The sequence below is a fragment of the Glycine max genome, chromosome 2 (assembly GCF_000004515.6).
Source record: "Glycine max cultivar Williams 82 chromosome 2, Glycine_max_v4.0, whole genome shotgun sequence".
NCBI lineage: Eukaryota > Viridiplantae > Streptophyta > Magnoliopsida > Fabales > Fabaceae > Glycine > Glycine max.
Genome location: NC_016089.4, coordinates 12,397,403 through 12,417,668, shown reverse-complemented (window position 1 = coordinate 12,417,668; position 20,266 = coordinate 12,397,403). Strand labels below are relative to the sequence as shown.

General features: G+C 33.2%; 2 protein-coding genes across 2 annotated transcripts; one reads left to right on the top strand and one right to left on the bottom strand.

Moving 5' to 3' along the window:
* Nucleotides 1-4,262: 4,262 nt before the first annotated feature.
* On the top strand, nucleotides 4,263-5,354 carry LOC100778613 (serotonin N-acetyltransferase 2, chloroplastic). The gene has a single exon (XM_003518762.5). It carries the CDS (start codon nucleotides 4,603-4,605, stop codon nucleotides 5,179-5,181), a length of 579 nt encoding a protein of 192 aa, XP_003518810.1. The 5' UTR covers nucleotides 4,263-4,602; the 3' UTR covers nucleotides 5,182-5,354.
* A 5,581-nt stretch (nucleotides 5,355-10,935) lies between these two features.
* On the bottom strand, nucleotides 10,936-11,612 carry LOC102666894 (uncharacterized). The gene is made up of 2 exons (XM_006575783.1): nucleotides 11,248-11,612; nucleotides 10,936-11,185 (listed from the first exon to the last, which is right to left on the bottom strand). Exons 1-2 carry the CDS (start codon nucleotides 11,610-11,612, stop codon nucleotides 10,936-10,938), a joined length of 615 nt encoding a protein of 204 aa, XP_006575846.1.
* Nucleotides 11,613-20,266: the final 8,654 nt, after the last annotated feature.

Here is a 20,266-nt window from a genome sequence, read left to right as displayed (position 1 = left end):
TCCATTGCTATGTGAAAACAGAGAGAAGAAGGCAGAGAGGCTGGAGAGAAGACATTCTTCTTCACCCTTTTCCATTTTCTTTCACAAAAAATATTCCTTTTCTTGTTTGTATGAAGTTTTTCTTGTAATGGAAGGCTAGAGCTTCTTTGTTGGGGAGTAGTCTACTGAAAAATCTTAATGTAAACTTCTAACAATCTATTTAATGTTATTTTCTGGTGTTCTTTGCTTCTATCTGTATTTATTTTACATGTTTGTGGCTTAATCACCCATTTGTATGTTTAGTTAGAACTTTTTTAGTGTTGGAAAATGATTTAAAACCTTAGAACATGATAGAGCAAGATAAAGGCCTATGTATCTAGGAACAGAATGCAATAATCTAGTAAGTTTTGCACTGCATGCTTATTGCAACTCTTTTAAAACAAGTTTGTTGAGGAATCAAGAACAAAAGCTAAGAGAGTTAGGCTCATTCTTGTGAGGAATCATGGTCTGAGTATTTTCTTGGTAAAAAAGCACTAGAATAACGTTAAATAGAGAAAAACCTTTTATACGGCAAGAGAAAGTTCAGTAGAAAACTCCCCGACGCTTTTATCTTGATATTATTCGCATCTTTACAGTTTGAGTTTATTTCGTAAGTTGATAGTAGAGTAGTTGATTGTAGAATTTTAAACCATCGTTGAATCTTTATTTTATTTCCAAGTTAAAAAGTGTTTACATACTGAATATACATAATCTAGGTGAAACAAATTATCTGTGGATACGATACTCGATCTTACCGTTTTATATACTACTTATGCAAATCGATACACTTGCCGATAGGCTTCAACAGTCATCATGAGACATCAGGGGCGAGTATTCTAATAGATGTGGGTAGGAAAAATTCACCTAATTGATAAAGAAAAATCTAAAATAATACATCTTAGGCAAATAAGGTATGTTAGACCCTAACATATTTGCATTCTGAATTTATCTTTTTATCATCATCTTTATCTTTTATTTTTCTTATCTTTTACATTAAAATTTCTTATCTATTTTATCTTCTACTTTTTTATCTTTATCATCTTTTATTTTAAATCTTTATCTTATCTTTTATCTTTCTTTATCTTTTATTTTAAATTCCTTATCTATTGCTTGTAAATTGGATTTGCATCAATCTAAGTACAAATAAAGTCCCTGTGGATTCGACACTCAGACTTCCGAGTACTTTACTATTCTAGACAAATTGGTGCACTTCCCAATAAGTTAACAGTGGTTAAGCATTGTCTCAAGCTTTTGCCATGGATGATTAAACATGTGTCATTGGTTTGCTTTTTCCCTTTGAGGTGATTAAACATATTTGCTAATGTTAAAGGGTTAAGCCTTAGGTTGTGGCTTATGCTTAATGGTTAATCATATTCCATTTATCTTTAGATGTTTTCAATCATTGTCTATCTTTCACCAATGTATTTCTAGCATGCTTCATTTTATTTCATTTTCATTTGATACTTGTATTGTTCATCCCAAGTTGGAAGTGTGGTGTCCAACTTCTAGTTTTTAGGGTGCATGTTAGAAATATAAAGCAGTTGTTATCCCTTGGGTTCAATCTAGTCAAGAATTGTCTTTTAGGTCAAGACATTGTATTTTACAAGCTAAAAGCATAGAAAAAGCTTTAGCTTGAGAGTGTGTGTTGGCTATGTTTCCCAAACAATGACTAGCTAGTCAAAGTTTGTGGTATTCAGAGTGTCACGTGCCTTCTTCGGAGGACTCATCGACTCTTCCTCTACTCACATTTTCATTTATGTTAGAGCCATCCTAATTAGCATCACTATTGTTATTTGAATTTGAGGATCCCTGATAACCGCTAAATAATAATAGAAAATCAGGCAAATTTTGGCTTAAAAATAATTATTTAGCATTTATTTGTAATTAAAAGATAAAGAATTGATAAAGTTTGAATTTTGGCTGTAGATTCGAAACCTAGAGGTATAACAAGCAAAAAGCAAGAAAAAAACTGAAAAAAAAAGAAAATTTGAGGCAGTCCCAGCCCAGTACGCACGCTCAACGCGCGTCACACGCTAAGCGGGCCAGACAACACAGGCGCTTAGTGAGGCGTTAAGCTCAAAGATAGACAACATGTGCTGAGCGTGCATCTTGCGCTAAGCGCGCGATCCAACAAAAGCACACGCTAAGCCTGCAACACGCGCTAAGCGCACGATCTGAATGCACTAAGCGCGCCCACGGAAGCCCAAGGCCCATTTCAACAGCTATAAATAGAGATCCAGTCCAAAGGGAACACACACCTCGCCTCAAAGCACTTCTCTTAGTATTCTAAGCCTGAGCTCTCCTTTTCTCTCTATATTATTTATTTACTATCCATTCTTTCTTTCACCTCTCAGTTGTAAAGCCCTCAATGGACATGAGTGGCTAATCCCCTAGTTAGGGCCTGACAGGCCTAAAAAGCCAACGATGTATGATGTACTTCAAGAGTTATCAATGCAAAGAGGATTCCTTCCAGGTTTTATGTTCTAATTTCTTTTCTTTTTATCTTGCATTTACATCTTAAATTTATTTTGGGTTTTATTCACTCGGGAGAGGGTACTTCCTAATAAGGGTTTAAGAAAGAATGCATGCATCAGTTTTAGGGGTTATACGCTTGGAAAAGGGTAACACCTAATAGAACAAATAAAGAAAAGAATCATAGGGTCAGCATTGCTAGGTATAGAATGATGGCCCAATGTCCATGCATTTAGCAAACATCTAGAATTCAATCTGAATGCATTTTAATTATTGAGTCTTCACAAAGGCATTTGAGAGATAGGTAATTGAAATAGGCTTGTCATCGTGAGGCATCAGGGGCAAGGAAACTGACAGATGTGGGTAGAACAAGTTCAACTGCATTGGTAATGAAACATCATAAATTCATGCATCGTAAGCCAATTAGGTTTGTCTGGTCTTAACATCCTCATCTTAATTGATTTCTTAATTGTTTGATTTTACAAATTACTCTTGCTTTTATTCTTGCTTTGGACTATTTATTTCTTACTTACAAATTGAAGAGTATTCAATAAAAGTGCAATAAAATCCCTGTGGAAACGATACTCGGACTTCCGAGAATTACTACTTAGAGCGAATTGATACACTATTGTTATTTGAGTTTGAGGATCCCTCTTTGTTTTGCTCAGAGGAAGTCAGTTGAGCATCATGCATCTTTGTTGTCATTATTGGATGGTGTAACATTTTCTTGCCTTCCTTCTTGGTGGACAAATTTTTTTTTGGAGTTTAATTATGTGAAAAATTACTTATGATGGTTTTGTATACATTGATTGCATTCATGTCATGGATTTCAGTTGGCTTCTCTGATCTGCAACATTAAAGTTAGTTAGAAGAAGAATATTTAGTATTTGGTGTTGTATTTTGTACATTGGAGTTCTCTACCATGAAGTTGTTTTCGTTTTCTAATGCTTCAATTCACTTGTTCCAAGCTTGGAGCATTTAACTTATATTTTCCAACTATTTTTATCTTTGTTAGAGTAGTCTTGAAAGGTTTAGAAAATGTTGTTTTTATGTATCTGAACATTTCTTCTTTCTTTATTTTTGTACTTTTCCTTCTTCTTTTTTTTTTTTGCTTCCTTTGTAAGCTACATGGTACCCTCCTCTAGGTGTTTCTCATATTCTAGAGGAGGTGTGTAAGTTAAAGAAGGCTCTCTATATTCTCAAACAAACTCCACGGACTTGGTTTGAGAAGTTCTCCATTGTCATTGCATCTCTTAACTTTCATTCTAGTGATTATGATTTTGCCTTGTTTAGACCACTCTTCATGGTTGTATTATACTCTGTTTATATGTTGATGACATGATTATCAAGGGATGATGTGGATCAAATCTGACTATTAGCTATAGCTTTTGACCTATTGATAAGTGCTTGATCCAATAACTTGGTCTGAACAACTATATCAAAATGGTTCTATGTCAAAGTTAAATAAGGGCTATGGTTGTTCAACACAATGGTAAAATGTTTTTATGGGAGAAGCTTGAAGTGATAAATTTGTTCTTGTTCACAAGGTGATATGCAATTTGTAACTTTGATAGTTAAGATTCAAGAAAATGCAAATAGTTTTTTTGTTGTCTTTCTTTTATTTAGTAACTGCCGGGATGTGAACTTGTCTAATTCATCAACTTAATCTACTTGTTTGTTTAATGATGAGTATGTGTATGATGCATCGCGTTGTGTGCATCATTTATAACTTTTTTTATTAATATGGAAAACCATTAGGATGGGTGTAAGTTATAAATTGGTGTTTGTAAATTGTAATGTTTGTCATGATTCATTTTTTTTTTCTCTCTTCTAAGTTTGCTCACATGTCCAAAAGATTAAATGTGTGCTTGTTTGCTCAAGTGACCCAGTTTTGTCTCGAGATCCAACTAACCACGTTATCCACAAAGACATTCTCACAGCCACAAATCAAAACAACAAAAAAACCACAACAATAATGCATCTTCATTCTTTCATTTCACTTGTGTCGTGCCTCTATGTCATTCCACACAATCCAAAAAAAATAAAATTGTCACTGCTATTATTTTAAGAAATTAAAAACACCCATTTTCTTCTTCTTTCGATAATAAAAAAATGCTCTTACGTGGCGCCATCTCCACCCCTCTCCCGCCCTCCCTCCGCCTCCGCGCATCACCCGCCGCGCGCAGAACCGTCGCCGTCGCTTCCTCCTCCCCCAGCGGCGGCGGCGATTACCCGCTCTCGGTCTCCGACACGGCGCTGGAGTCGCGCGGCTTCTCGCTCCGGCGTGGCGCGGAGGGGCTGGACCTGGAGTTGCTCAACTCCGTGTTCGCGGCGGTGGGGTTCCCGCGGCGGGACCCGGAGAAGATCCGCGTGGCGCTGGAGCACACGGAGGCGGTGCTGTGGGTGGAGCACCGCAAGACGCGGCGGCCGGTGGCGTTCGCGAGGGCCACCGGCGACGGCGTCTTCAACGCCATCATATGGGACGTCGTGGTGGACCCCTCCTTCCAGGGGATCGGGCTTGGGAAGGCCGTTATCGAGAGGCTGCTCAGGGAGCTTCGGGGAAAGGGAATTTCCAATATTGCCCTCTATTCGGAGCCTCGCGTTTTGGGCTTTTATCGTCCTTTGGGATTTGTTGCTGACCCGGATGGGATCAGGGGAATGGTGTACTCCAGGAAACAAAAGAAAAAATAGGATAACTCTTCATTTTCTTTCTCTATTTTTTTTAATTTATTTATTGATTATATGAAAGTAGAGTACCAAGTTTAATTTCCATGCATTATGTTAACTGACACATAAGGCTATTGTTGTAGTTTAATTATTGATCTTGGGTTTGAAATGAGAATATGCATGCAATTTATGTTAAATATTTAGGCAAAGAGCACAAATGTCTCTATAGAATATAGAACATACTTATAGTTTGTAAAAAGAAATTCATATATTATGTAAAAAGAATTTACCTCATCAATTAATTAAAAATCATGTGAAATATGATTTTCAAATTATTATTATAAAAATTAACAAATTTACTCTATATTATTGTTTGTGATTGGATATCTTTAATAATATTAGTGTGTTTACATTTTATTTATATATATATATATATATATATATATATATAATATTTTATTAAAGATAATCTTGTTTGAATGAGATAAAATTATCATGAACAATAAAAGTCTTGTTCCAAAATATTTAACATAATAATTGTATATCATTTAAACTTGAGATTTTAGTTAAATTAAATTAACTTAACACGAGTTAATTTTCACGTGTTTAATGATACATAATGATTTAATTAAGGTGATCAAGTGCTAGAAACACAATTAAAATAAATTGTTAATAAGGTCTATGTACGTGGAAATAGTATTTTTAAAAAAATTCTTAAATTATTATCTTTTTAATAAAAGCATGATTTTTTTTCTTTACTCCTTATTATAAGATTTAATTAACTAATTCATATAATTAAAAAATTAAATTAAAATATTAAATTATTGATAAATTAATATTTTTTTAAAACTATCCCCCTGATAAACAAAACTGACAAACATTATCTGATTATAAAACATTCCGATAACAATGTACTACTATTATGGATAGCTGCTACGTGTCTTATTTGATATGCACTACTTTTACGGTTTTACCACATCAGATTTTTACACGAACTGTGTCACTTTCAAAATCTTTTGCTGAATCTTGGGTCAATTCTTCCAATCCAACCAACTCCCTCACAAATTTTAAGTTTAAAACCTTATTATCCTATCCACCAATCTTTAAATGACTGTTTCAACACCCAAACAATAGATAAAAACTGTTTTAAAATTATTTATGATTATATTATCAATTTCTAGTTACCATTTTTTAATAGATAGACGTTTTAAGATCATTACTCTTGACACCATTGCTTCTCACCATATTCACATTTCTCATTCACTCCTTACAAAATGTTCGTGCTAATTTTAAGTCTACACCCAGTTATCTAAAATCCACCTTGGTGTCTAATACTACATAGAAGATTTTATGATTGAAATGCCATGTAAGAGTCTCTGCTTCAGTCATTTGTTTTAACCTTTTATTCCATGAGCTGAAAAACTATTATCCAAGTTTTTTTTAATGTACTAATTTTGGTGTATTTGTTGCGGCTATTACTGAAACTAACATGACATCCAAGCCTTTGAAAGTTGCACACAAAAGTCTTGTGAACAAAAAATTATTAGGCCGTCTTGGAGTTCCATCTGCTTTTGGTCCTATCCAATTTTGTGACATTTGTTTAAATATTTTCATTTAAGAGTAAACAATTAACGACACTTGAATTCAAATCATGTATAAATTGATCAGGATCATGAACCAGGTGGTGGTACAAAACCACCTAATGATTTCTCCGTATGAACAGAGGTGTTAAGATAACCAAATTATGTCTGTTTGGATTTGTATATGCATGATTCCTTATAGAAATATTCAAACTGAAATAGGTAACAAGTGTATTACAAAATGGTGTTTCTTGGTGTAGCATAGTTGGTCAATTTTACTCTTGTATTCGAAGCCTTGTCTCCATCTCCATTTTCCTTCCAAGTTTGCATCAATGATATAATCGAATGTTTCTTGTGCTGCAAATGGCAATCCAAAACATTTTACTTGCATTTTGAATAGGCCAAACTATCAAAGAATTAGTATATTACTTGAAAGGCCTGGGTTTCCTGTAAGTTGTAATGTTGATCAGTAATGATGATATAATTAGTTCTAAAGCTTCTGATAAAAATTAGAATTGTAGATCTCATTTTTGGAACTGCTACATTCATTATTTGACAGAAATTAGAGTTAGAATGTCTTAATTATTTTTGTCTATTTGCTTATTGCAAGCACTTTGTTACTGAATCAATTAAAACTAACTCAAGGTTTTGTAACCTCTTGAAATAATGTGTTACTTATGTTTCAAATTGTCTTCATTGTAATATAGGGCCATTGAAGAGACGAAGAACATTGTTGTTGGACTTGATTATGCTATGGTCAAACATGAAGGTATAATGAGGAAATAAAGAAATATAAATGAATGAAATGTCATGAAATAGAATAGTATATGAGCAAGAGATATAGATATCGAAGAGAATTTTATTTAGCTCGTAGATGTCATTTAACTTATTCATTTACTCTTGCTATATGATCATCTTATTTATTAGCAGTGCATACTCAAAAATAAATTTCATAAAATTACTTTACTCACCCAAACATCATGCTAGGTATAAATCTTGTAAAATATAATTCTTGTTTCATTTTACATGCAGAGTGGTATAGGAAAAAGAAAAATGAAAAAAAAAAATCTTCCAATAAAATCTTATCAGCAAAATTTTTGTTACCTTAGATTTGCATCTACCAAAATAATTTGAAAAATATACAGGAAAAAACAAGGGGATTGAAATTATATTTTATCATTCTTTAACAATGTACAAAGCTTTTCAAAAGCAGAATATGTTGGAGCAAGTAAAGCTCTCCACACACACTTACACTATGCACTCACTCACTCTATGTTAGAGAATAAGAGAAGATGAAAGAATTGATTGAGAAAATAGAGGGAACTTAGAATTCTGAATAAAACTTATGCACTCTCATATTTCTCATTCATGATTACTACTATTTTATACACATTGCACATGTAGCTATAACTACCTTCATATCTGTCAAACTAACTAACTCCTAACTAACTGAATTACAGCATACATCAACATCCCTCCTTAATTCAGATTTGTCAAGGATGTCACTCCTAACTTGTCTCCCAATTCCTTGAACTTGATAGACTTCAATGGCTTAGTTAGTATGTCTATGGCTTAGTTAGTATGTCTGCAACTTGATCTTCAGACCTGCAAAACTCCAATTCAAGCTTCTCCTTACTCACTTGATGACGCAGGAAATTGAAACTTGGTTTCAATATGTTTATTCCTGCCATGTGCCACATGATGCTTAGCTAAATCAATTGCTGATTTGTTATCCATCAACAACCTCATAGGACTGCAATTTCTCAAGTTTAATTCTTCCATTAAAGCTTCCAGCCATAGAGCTTGACAGGCTGTCATAGCAGCAACAATATATTCTGCTTCACATGTTGACAACGCAACTACACTCTGCTTCTTTGAGCACCAAGAGATTGGTGATGTTCCAAATTTGAAAACATAACCAATAGTGTTTTTCCTATCATCCTTATCACCACACCAATCTGAATCACTATAACCAAACACTTCTCCTTTTATATTCTTCTGACTGTAAGGATATAAAATGTCAAGATCCAATGTTCCTTTCACATACCTCAGAATCCTCTTTGCTGCCAGGTCTAGTGTTACATAAGTACCTTAATGAGCCTACAATTTGCTTGTACAAGGTAGGATCAATTTCTTTCTCATCCCCATCTATTTGCAGCTTAATTCCAGTTTCAGTTGGTGTGATAACAAAATTACAATCCATCATATTGAACCTCTTTAAGATGTCTTCTGCATACTTCTTTTGATGCATGAAAATCCCTTTGCTGGTAGAAACAAATTCAATACCCAGGAAGTATGATAGTTCACCAAGATTGTACATCTCAAATTCATCCATTATTCTTCCTTTGAACACTCTTATATCTTCTTTACTACTGCCAGTCACTTGCAAATCATCTACATAGAGACATATTATCAAAAATTCACCAGAATCTGTATTTTTGACATAAACTCCATGCTCAGTAGTGCACTTGGTGAAATTCTGCTGGACTAGGAAGCTATCAATTTTCATATTTCAGGCTCGAGCCTGCTTGAGGCCATATAGTGCCTTATTCAACTTGTAGTCTTTATCCTCTTGTCCTGCAACTACATAACCAGGTGGTTGAGTTATGTAGACTTCTTCTTCAAGTAGCTCATTCAAAAATGCTGACTTCACATCCAATTGATATAGAGACCAATTTCTGTTGCAAGCAGCTGCCACAATGAGCCTAACAGTTTCAAGTCTTGCAACTGGAGCAAAAACCTCATTGTAATCCAAGCCATGTTTTTGCAGAAATCCCCTTGCTACTAATCTTGCCTTATACTTGGACACATCTCCATTAGACTTTACTTTAATCTTATAGACCCACTTCACATCAATTGGTCTTTTTCCTTGAGGCAAATGGACTAACTCCCAAGTCTGATTCTTCTCAATTGATCTCGATTATTCTTCCATAGCTGCTCTCCAATGTGAACTTTGTGAAGCTTTATCATGACTCATTAGTTCTGATTCAGCAAGTAGAGCAAAGTGCACAAAATCCCCTTTTGCAGTGATTGTTGTATCAGGATACAATTCATACTCTCTAAGTGTTTGTGATACTTGTCTCTCTCTTTGTGACCTTCTGAGTTGCTCTCCACATGATGGTACATCCTCTTCACTTTGTTTGTCTTCAAGGTTCACAATCACCTTTCTCTCACCATTGTCAACAACATTTATTTCCCAATTCCAGCCCTTTGTTTCTTCTATTAAGACATCTCTGCTAATCACAACCTTTCTCATTCTAGGATCATACAGCTTGTAGGCACCAGTCGAATGATATCCAATGAGTATCATTGGTTCATTCTTGTCATCAAGCTTCTTTCTGTTCTGTTCAGGCACATGCCTAAAACACAGTGAACCAAATATTCTGAAATGACTCACATTAGGCTTCTTTTCTAACCATGCTTCTTCAGGTGTGTATCCCTGCAATCTCTTAGTGGGACACCTGTTCATAATATACACAGTAGTAGAAGTTGTCTCTCCCCAGAAATAATGAGACATTCCCTTCCCTTTCATCATGCTCCTGACCATGTTCAAAATGGTTCTGTTTCTTCTCTCAGCAACACCATTATGCTGAGGTGTATAGGGAGATGTCACTTCATGAATTATCCCCTCTTTATCACAAAATACTTGAAATTCATGTGAGTTATACTCACCACCTCCATCTGTTCTAAGCACTTTGATTACCTTATCACTTTGTTTTTCACTCAATAGCTTAAACTTCTTAAAAATGTTAAACACTTCACTTTTCTGCTTAATGAGATATATCCACATTTTTCTAATAAATTCATCAATGAATAACACAAAGTAACTATTACCTCTTAGAGATTTCATTTCAAAAGGACCACACACATCATAATAGATCACTTCAAGCTTTCTTTTGGATTTGATTGGAATTTCTGACTTGAAAGAATTCCTTGGTTGCTTTGACACACAACACTCAACACATAATTGTTTTGGTATCTCAATTTGGGGAAGACCATGAACCATTTTCTCACTTTTCAATTCACTTAAACTCCTGAAGTTTAGATGACCAAACCTGTGATGCCACATCCAACTTTCATCACTTATAGAAGCAGCCAAGCATTGAAATTCTGCAATTTGAATTCCAATCTTGAATGTTCTATTTCTTGACAAAGGGGCCTTTAGAATCAACCCCCTATTGCTATCAAATATCTTCATTTAATTGTCCTCCATCTGCATTGAGTAGCTCTTTTCTAGCAACTGTCCCAAACTCAACAAATTATTCTTCATATTGGGAACATATAGCACATCATTGATAAATGAGTGTTGTTCATCCTTCCTCTGAATCATCACCTTTCCAATGCCTTCTGCAGTTATAGAGCTATTATCTGTAAACTTGATCTTGCTTTTCACCTTATCATCAATGTTTACAAACCACTCTCTATGCTCAGTATGTGATTGGAACAGCCTGTGTCAAGATACCACAGATTAACACTGTCTTCTTATGAGTTTGTTGTTGCCATTAGTAACACTTTATCAGAGTCAGAATCCTCATCTTGTGCCAATTGAGCCTCATCTGCATTTCTTGGAACCCTTTTATTTTTGCATTCATCTGCAAAATGTCTCCATTTCTGACAGTTATAACACTGAATCCCTTTCTTGTTGAATTTCTTCTTGTCCACTTTGTGATTCCCTCCACTTTTCTTGTCAGTTTCTTCATTCTGGTTATGATTTCCAGAACTGCTGGAGCCCTCACCTGACCCCTTCCACTTATTGTTCTTCCACTTTCCCTTTCCCTTCTTATTCTTGCCACCATCATAGTTGTTCCCTTTGGTTGTTTGGGCTTGCATAGCTTGCTCAGCTGATCTTTGTAAATTTCTTTCATTGAGCCTCATCTCTTGAGCTTCAAAGTATTCCTTGCAGTTCTTCAATCTTCATTTCTTCAAGATTCTGGCCTTGCTCAATTGCCACCTCTATATGATCGAATCTTGGTGTCAAGGTTCTTAATACCTTATTAATGATCCCCAAGTCTGATTGCTTGTCATCATAAGCATTCATTTGATTTGTAATTGTCAAGATTCGAGAAAAGAACTCACCAATGTTTTCTTGATCACTCATCTGTAGAAGTTCATACTGCGTTCTCAAGGTCTGCAACTTCACCTTCTTGAGTTTGTTATCCCCTGCATAGGATTTCTCTAGAGTATCTCATGCCTTCTTTGTAGTATCAGCAGATCTAATTTTCTGAAAATTATCTGCATCTACACACTGATGAATAATGAACAATGCTTTTGTATCTCTTTTCATCAAATCACGGTGAGCCACCTTCTGTGCATCAGTTGGGTTCTTGTCAGGTTCTTGAACTCCTTCTTGCATCACTTCTGTCACATCTTGAAATCGAAAGATTACCTTCATTTGAGCACACCAATCATCATAGTTCTTGCCTTTGAGAACAGGCATGGATGTTGGAAAATTTCCATTTGAGGAAGCCATCTCAATTTCAGTATCCAAGGATCTTGAACCTCTGCTCTGAATACCAGTTGTTGGAGCAAGTAAAGCTCTCCACACACACTCACACTATGCACTCACTCACTCTATGTTAGAGAATAAGAGAAGATGAAAGAATTGATTGAGAAAATAAAGGGAACTTAGAATTCTGAATAAAACTTCTGCACTCTCATATTTCTCATTCATGATTACTACTATTTTATACACACTGCACATGTAGTTATAACTACCTTCATAACTGTTAAACTAACTAACTAACTGAATTACAGCATACATCAGAATATTCAAAGTATGTAAAAAGACAAGATAGTAATATAATCTAATGAGTTTGAAAGCAAAGCAATCGTCTAAAGTTTCAAAAGTATCTATGAATTAGTTTACAATGAAACTAAATTGTGAACTTTTAAATGGAAGTTTTTTATAAGTTTTTCCCTTAGTTGAAAAAAAGAAAAGGCTAACAGAGATGAACAAGAGAAAGAAAAAATTTGCTAAGTATGATTTTAATGAGATATTTCAAGATATAATGCTTCAAACATTTTTCATTCGATCATGATGGGATATCTTTGTCAAAAACTTCAGAATATCCTTAATTATTATGAACATTGTCTGACTCTGCACACTTAAAAATGTTGTCAGTGAGTTCATTCCATCTTTAAAATTACATAATTATCAAAAACTTTAGAGCACAAACATTAGAGGTCTATAGTTCCAACATGGTGAAACTCAAAATTCTCTACCCTACTTCGAAATTAAATACATCATAAATTTGTTGAGTTTGTGCCAGCAGCAGTAGTTCATATAGCCCAGAGTTTCCTCCTATTAGTTCATAGGGTTGGGTAGAACTCGTGATATGGCTGTTTTCTAATCTGCCACCACGGGTAAAAAGAATTTCCATAACCAAAACTGAAAAATGAACTTAAAATTGGGACGATAAAAGATAAATTAAGTCTGAAATCCTAAAGTGCAGAATAACAAATATTGAATAATCATAAATGGCAATATTCCATGAATACACACATCAATGTTGAGAGACAAAGAGGGAAAAATCCTAATTAGTAACAAATTCCTAATCTAGTAGTTAAGCTTACAGCTCCATTATCACAATCTAGGATACAAATTCCTAATTAGCAACAAATCCTAATCTAATAGTTAAGCTTACAGCGCCATAATCACAATCTAGGATACAAATTCCTAATTAGCAACAAATCCTAATCTAATAGTTAAGCTTACAGCGCCTTAATCACAATTTAGGATACAAAAGCATTCTTATTCCACACAGGAATAAATAAAAGGACAAAACTTAAAACAAATTCCTCGTATGTTTTCATTGTTGTTCTTTGATCTGAATTATAGTTTCGCCTTATAAACCTATACTAACCTTTAATTTAAACATTTGTTACACGAATTATCCAGAAAAAAACTCTAATTCTAATCGGAGAACAACGTCAAGAGGTAAGTATTTTTACCTAAAGTAATAAACACAATAGATTCTAACCAAACTCAACAAGGAACCGAACAAGAACAAACCAAGGTTTTATCTTTTAAGTTGCAATTCTTGATGTTGTGGGGGAAATTGCAGACAATTGCGACCACATTGACTCTGCATCCAAAATTTCGGCCCCGCAACATTTTTTAAATCCTAAAAAATTTTGATTAACTATATTCAATTCTTACGAATAAAAAAAAAATAGTCTACTTTAATACTCAAAATTAAACCCACTAAAGTCAGCCTAATGGTTGAAGATTTTGAATAGTTTGCACAAGGTCCTAGTTTCTAACCTTGTCGTCATTGTAACAAAAAAAAACACACACACAAAATCGAAAAATTGAAAGTCAAGATCGAACCATCGAATTGAGGATTCAGCACTCAGGAGACGACATCCTTGGCGTTGTTGAAGAACGCTGTGGCGCAGAGAATGGAAGCAATGAAGGTAATGAAGGCCAAACCAATGATTAATGAAACCCCGGCAACGAGGAAGTCCAATAGTCCCAATCCGACCATCACCATAATGACCATGTTCTTTGTTCAGGTGAGATTAGGAGGAAGAGGACCAAGAAAGAATGTAAGAATCAGAAGAGAACGTGGATGTCTCTGAACGGTGGTGACAGAACCGAAACAGAGGAAACGCGAGGAGACATTGACAGAGACATCGGAGTTTATCGATTGTGTTTTGTCGGTCCACCCTCGTTGACCTCGTCCCAACGAGTGAATGTGAATTCACGTGTGAAAATTAGTAAATGAATAAAATAAAGGCGTTAATTGTAAATTTCATCACTCAATTATTATTATTTTACAACTTTTAGTATCCAAGATTTATTTGCATAAATTTTAATAAAAATTGAATTTACCATCATTAACATATTTGTTTTTACAAAAATTAGGTGATTTTATATAATTATATATTAAACTAAGTAGTTTCAAAAATTATTTATTATAAGTTGAACTTTTAATATCAACTATAATTATAATTGATGTGAAAAGTAACTTTTTAGGTTAGTTATAACCACATATAAAATTTAAAATTACTTTTATATATCAATTATAATTATTATAATAATTTGTAAAAGTGATTTTTTTATATTGTTCTGTTATCAACACGGTAATAAAATATACAAAATTCAAAATTTTAGATTATAAAATTTATAGAACATTAAAAGTTGAGTAATAAAATTAGTGAAAAAAACTTAAGTGATAAAAATCTTGAAATCATGAAAGTTATAGCGTTACTCAAAATGTGTGTGTACCACACTTAATTAGATTCATTTTAATTGCTAATTGCAATATTCATTTTAAAGCTTTCAATCTCTTGAAATCATCAAACTCGGGTGATTTTTTAAATTTAAAAAGAAGAAGAAGGATTTAATACTATTAAACGATGAGTTCATATGTCGGGTGATCGAATCAATAGATTCAATAATCAAAATCCTTGATTCAACCTAAAAGTCAACGAGTTGAATGGATTGATTCAAAACCAATTCAAACATACTAAATACCAAATCCAAATTGTTTGGATAAGTTTGGGTTAATACCTTACACAAATAATAAAATTAATATTTCGTATTTTTTTTCTTAATTTTATTACTTTGGACTTCGGTTTTGATTTTTTAGGTTTAGAAAAATTAATAATAAACCATAGTATTAAATAAATTTATTAAAAAAAGTTATATTAAATATATTATTAGAACATTGTTTTAATTTGGCTTTTTAGATTTTTTTTTATTATATTATTGGTATAAAGTATATATTTGTTTTATTAATAATTAATTTTCGTTGGAGAATCTGATTGATTACATCTAGTGGGATTCATCTCTTTCAACTACTTTTTTTTTTCATCTAGGAGACTTAAACTTGAAATTTTACTTAAAGAGACCAAATCTAATATCATTCTTCCTGGTTTTATTTTTTAGATTTGAAGATGAACAATTTTAATGGTAAGTTTTCTTTCTCTCACATAAAACTTTTTATGAAGTGTATTCCATAAGAAATTTTAATATGAGTAAACAAAATTTAATTTCAGAAATTTATTGAACATTTTTCTAATTTTTTTGTACTAGTACTACAACATTCAATAATTTGAGGAACTAAAATAGGAATTTATTTTAAAAAAAATACTATCTAGTCCCATGTATAAAAAAAATTACTTAATTCATTAAGATCAATAAAAATAAATAAATTAGTTTGAAAATTTAATTTTATTTAAAGATTATCCATGACATTAAATGATTTAAGATACAATTATTTTTTAACCATTTTGTTAAAAATTCAATTAATGCAATCACTTTAATAAGGAAAAAAATAATCATTAATTAAAAATAATAAAGAAATTTAGCAATAAAATTTTATATTTCTTATAATCAAGATTAATAAAATGTTACCTTTATTTCTTACTAGTGAGTGTACCCGAAAGTGACGATGCCATTCTATGCATGAATTCACATTCCCTATGTCTATCCGTAAACTGAAATATTAAAATGAAATCAAGTTTTTAAATTAGCTATTATTACATTAGAATATTGACAAAAAATATAAAATAAAGAAGTGTAAAAAAATTAAATTTATTCAATATAAAACCAATCACAATATATGAGATTTATTGAAAAACGCATTGGATATGCTTCAATTTATTACCTTGTTTAGTGTATGGATGATTGAAGATTACTCTTGTGAGAATTATTATGAATTTCAGTAATTGTCACTAAAAAATAGATAAAAAGACAAAAAAGTTATTACAAAAATATGAATATAATATATTTTTATAAAATGTTAAAAAGGGAAATATATGGATGAGAACAAAAGTAAATTGTCACCTCTTTTACAAATTTTGAAAAACCTCTCGGTAAACAACATTGCAAGCTAGTGTTGTTTGCATCTAAGTCACATTGTTAGTTACCAAGATTTTTAATCCTTTTCTTGATGTAATTCTTGAAAAAGTTACATATAATTGGGCATGTGAAAAAATAGGTTGTCTAAATAAACTCATGCATACTTCAAAGATTGACCTTGACTCTTATTAATAGTCATGGCAAAAGATATAGCCAAGGGAAATTGCCTTCGTTGAAATTTGAATGGAATCCTTACATCTAAAGGTGTTAGTGATAGTCTCGGGATATATACCTTTGCACCATTTTAAGTACATGATATAACTTTTGCTTCAATAACATATTTGTCCAATTTTGTGACGATCATTCTAGTTCCATTGCGCAATCCAAAAGATTGGTCTTGGTTTCTCAAAAGCATAACAAGAACTCCAACTTTTAGTTTCAAAACAAGATTTGGAAGTCCCGAAGCAGTGATTGTGTTAAAAAATTTAGCAGTGTGCACAATGTCTGGAGTGTCATTATTTTCATTCACAAAGTATGGAGTATCCAAACTTAATTAAGATTTTTCATCCCCTGTAAGATTTTTCATCCCTAGGCAATAATGACAACATGTATTGATTGATCAAGTCAACAATGTCATTTCTAGGTGTTAAAATGACACTATCTTGAAAGAATGCACCAACATTCATGTTATCTAAGAAAAATGGATAAGTACTATTAACAACAAATTGTAATGAGTCACCTTTGCTTTGAAGAACCAAATCATCTGGAATAGGAACATTTATATCGACATCATTGCTATGTCCAATAGTTCCAATGCCAATGCCCAAAATCCAATCTGAAAATTCTTTTCTTTCACTAACATTAGAATCTGAATTGCCAATTTGGAGTCTCATATTTTTAGTGAATGTCATGACTTCACAGAAATTCCAAAGATAGGAAGAGTTTATCGTTGCATGAACCACTTCTTGTCTTTTACCTTTTGGAATAACCGGCGATATTTGGCAAAATTTGTGACATCCTCTACCCCACACATATAAGTACTAATAATAAAAGAAATAATTAAAAAAAATTAAACTTAATTCAAGTTTTTAAAACATATTTAAATACAAGCCTTTCAAGAGGATAGCAGACTCACATTCACCTTTCTAACATCATCATAAAACTTTTCTAAATAAATAATAAATTCACTTCGGCTCAAACAAGGCTGTCTATAAAACCCTATACCCCAATGCCACATCCTATCAGAGCGTTGTGTCCCGACGTCTTTTAGCACATGATTCCTTAAAGCAATTTACCTAGTCATCTGCTCCCCCGAACACAAAGTTCAAGATCATCACAGGATCCAAACACAAACAACACACGGGGAGTGAGTTATCACATTCCTAACTAATAGAGAAACAAGGCAACTAGATATACATATCATATAAACCAAATAAAACTTAGTTACACGTAATTCACGTAATTTCACCACTTTGTCATTCAAAGTTCACTTTTCAATCATCAATCACATTACACAAGAATCACACGCTTTGATCAAGACATAATAGCACATCAATTTCATAATAAACAATTAGCAAACGCATGAGACAGTTATGCTAAGACTCAAGCTTATATGCAATGTGGTACCATGTCAGTGAAAAACCACCCTGGGGCACTTAGGAGTACATAACAAGACACACCACACAATGGGTTTGTAAGGTCACTCTTACTAAGTAAGATCATAGGGAGACCAGTCAGGGTCACGATATTTTGCCAGAATGCTCTAACCATATGGGATCAGCATAGGCTTAAAAGAGCACTCAAACTCGGTGACCCCCAAGGCCTACACTCCGAAAAGTCCGTCAGGGCCTCTCCCTCTTGATTTAGGTCCAACCCCTAAAATAATTTTACATGCAGACACTGCTCATGAATTATACAATACCCATGACCTCACACTCGTGTTTTAAACACGTTCAACACAATTTCGCTACGATTTAACACTGGTTCCTAAATAGGAAACCTACATTTTCTCTTTAACACTGCGCATCAATGTTTTTCTCAAGATAACATTGGTCGGGTTATTGTACAGTTCATAGCTTACAACACAAGTAATTTCACATCAAGTGTTAACTACACACTTATCCACAACTAAAACTCATTCACAATTTCACATCTCATGGTATCACAATCCATCATCACATGTTTACACGTATCTCGCAAATTAACACATGTTCAACTTTACACTTATACTCAATCTCAATAACAATATTATAATCTCAAAGCAACATGTTATTCTACAATTTATCACATATTTCATTTATAAACACTGCTCATGAATTACACAATATCACGACCTCACACTCATGTTTCAAACACGTTTAACACATTGCGCTACAATTTAACATTGGTTCCTAACTAGGAACCTACACTTTCTTTTTAACATTGCGCATAAACACTGGTCGGGTTATCGTATAATTCATAGCTCACAATATAATTAATGTAATATCAAGTGTTAAACACATCCACTTATTCACAATTAAATGTCATGCCCACACTTTAACATCTCATAACGTCACATCAACCATCTCATAACATTCCTAATGATATTCATAAGGTACAACATACACATGTTCATCAAATTTAACCATAATATTCTCAAACTCCAACACTTAATAATTTTTTGAATCATACTATAACAACTCTACAATATTATTTACCTTATTAATATAAATAAATATATAACTACTTCTATATATATAAATTAGCATACATCATATTGGATCACAAATTTCAAAGTAAGCTTTCAATGCACAAATTCTAAATAATTATATGAACACTTTGGTCAATTTCAATTATGATATTAATTTTTAAATTATATAAAAAAAACCTAAAAAGCAAGAAAAGAAAATACAAAATCAATATCTCACTCTAAATTTCTCCTTACTTTATTTCATCAATTCATGTTAATTAGAAAAATACTCGATTTATAGGGTTCACACTCGACACAACAACATATCAATTTCACAATAATTGGTTTGTCAAACATATATAATTCACACTTATAATTATAAGGATAGAATAAAAAATGACGGAAACACCCAAAAACTCATTCCAATTGATACTCTAAGGATCCCTACACATGTTCTCACTAATCCCCAATTGTGAATAACTCATCCCTTACCTCTGAGTGGACTCACGTGTCTTTAGCCAGCGATAGCAGCATCTCTAGCGGTTCCTTGAGATTCCTTCAGTTATTCCTCCAACTGCTCCGATAGAATTCACAAACGTCAGAGAGACGGAGAAGAGATTGAAACCTCCACTTGTACTATTTTCATGCGATTCCTTTTTCTCCCTCCACAAATATTATTTCGCAAATGCCAACGGTGGAAGTGTGCGCAATTGAATTTCGAAAACATATCCAAATTTCATGAAAATCCAACGGTTAACGAAATCGGAATCATAGTTTTACCGAGACAGTTATGGGTTTCTGCGGGAAATTAAAAGGCTACAATACAAATGGTTTTCCTATAAGCTCAGACATGATTTTGAAATTCCCAACGGTGAGAATGCTCTGAATTGGGTTGTGAACCTGGTGTTTAAATTTCACGACGATCCAACGGTTAATGAGTCCGAGATCGTCGTTTTTCTGAGACAGATTTAGTGAGCTACGGGAAAAAGGAAGGATTTTGAGAGGAGAAGGGAAAAAACGAAAATGAGAGGCAGAGGAGACTGAGGAGTCAGT

Excerpts from the sequence above, each read along its gene's own strand:
- LOC100778613 (XM_003518762.5), top strand. The coding sequence starts at position 4,603 with ATGCTCTTACGTGGCGCCATCTCCACCCCTCTCCCGCCCTCCCTCCGC.
- LOC102666894 (XM_006575783.1), bottom strand. The coding sequence starts at position 11,612 with ATGAGGCTCAATGAAAGAAATTTACAAAGATCAGCTGAGCAAGCTATG. Across the intron at positions 11,186-11,247 it reads GATTCTGACTCTGATAAAGT|GCTGTTCCAATCACATACTG; the intron begins GTTACTAATGGC and ends ATCTTGACACAG.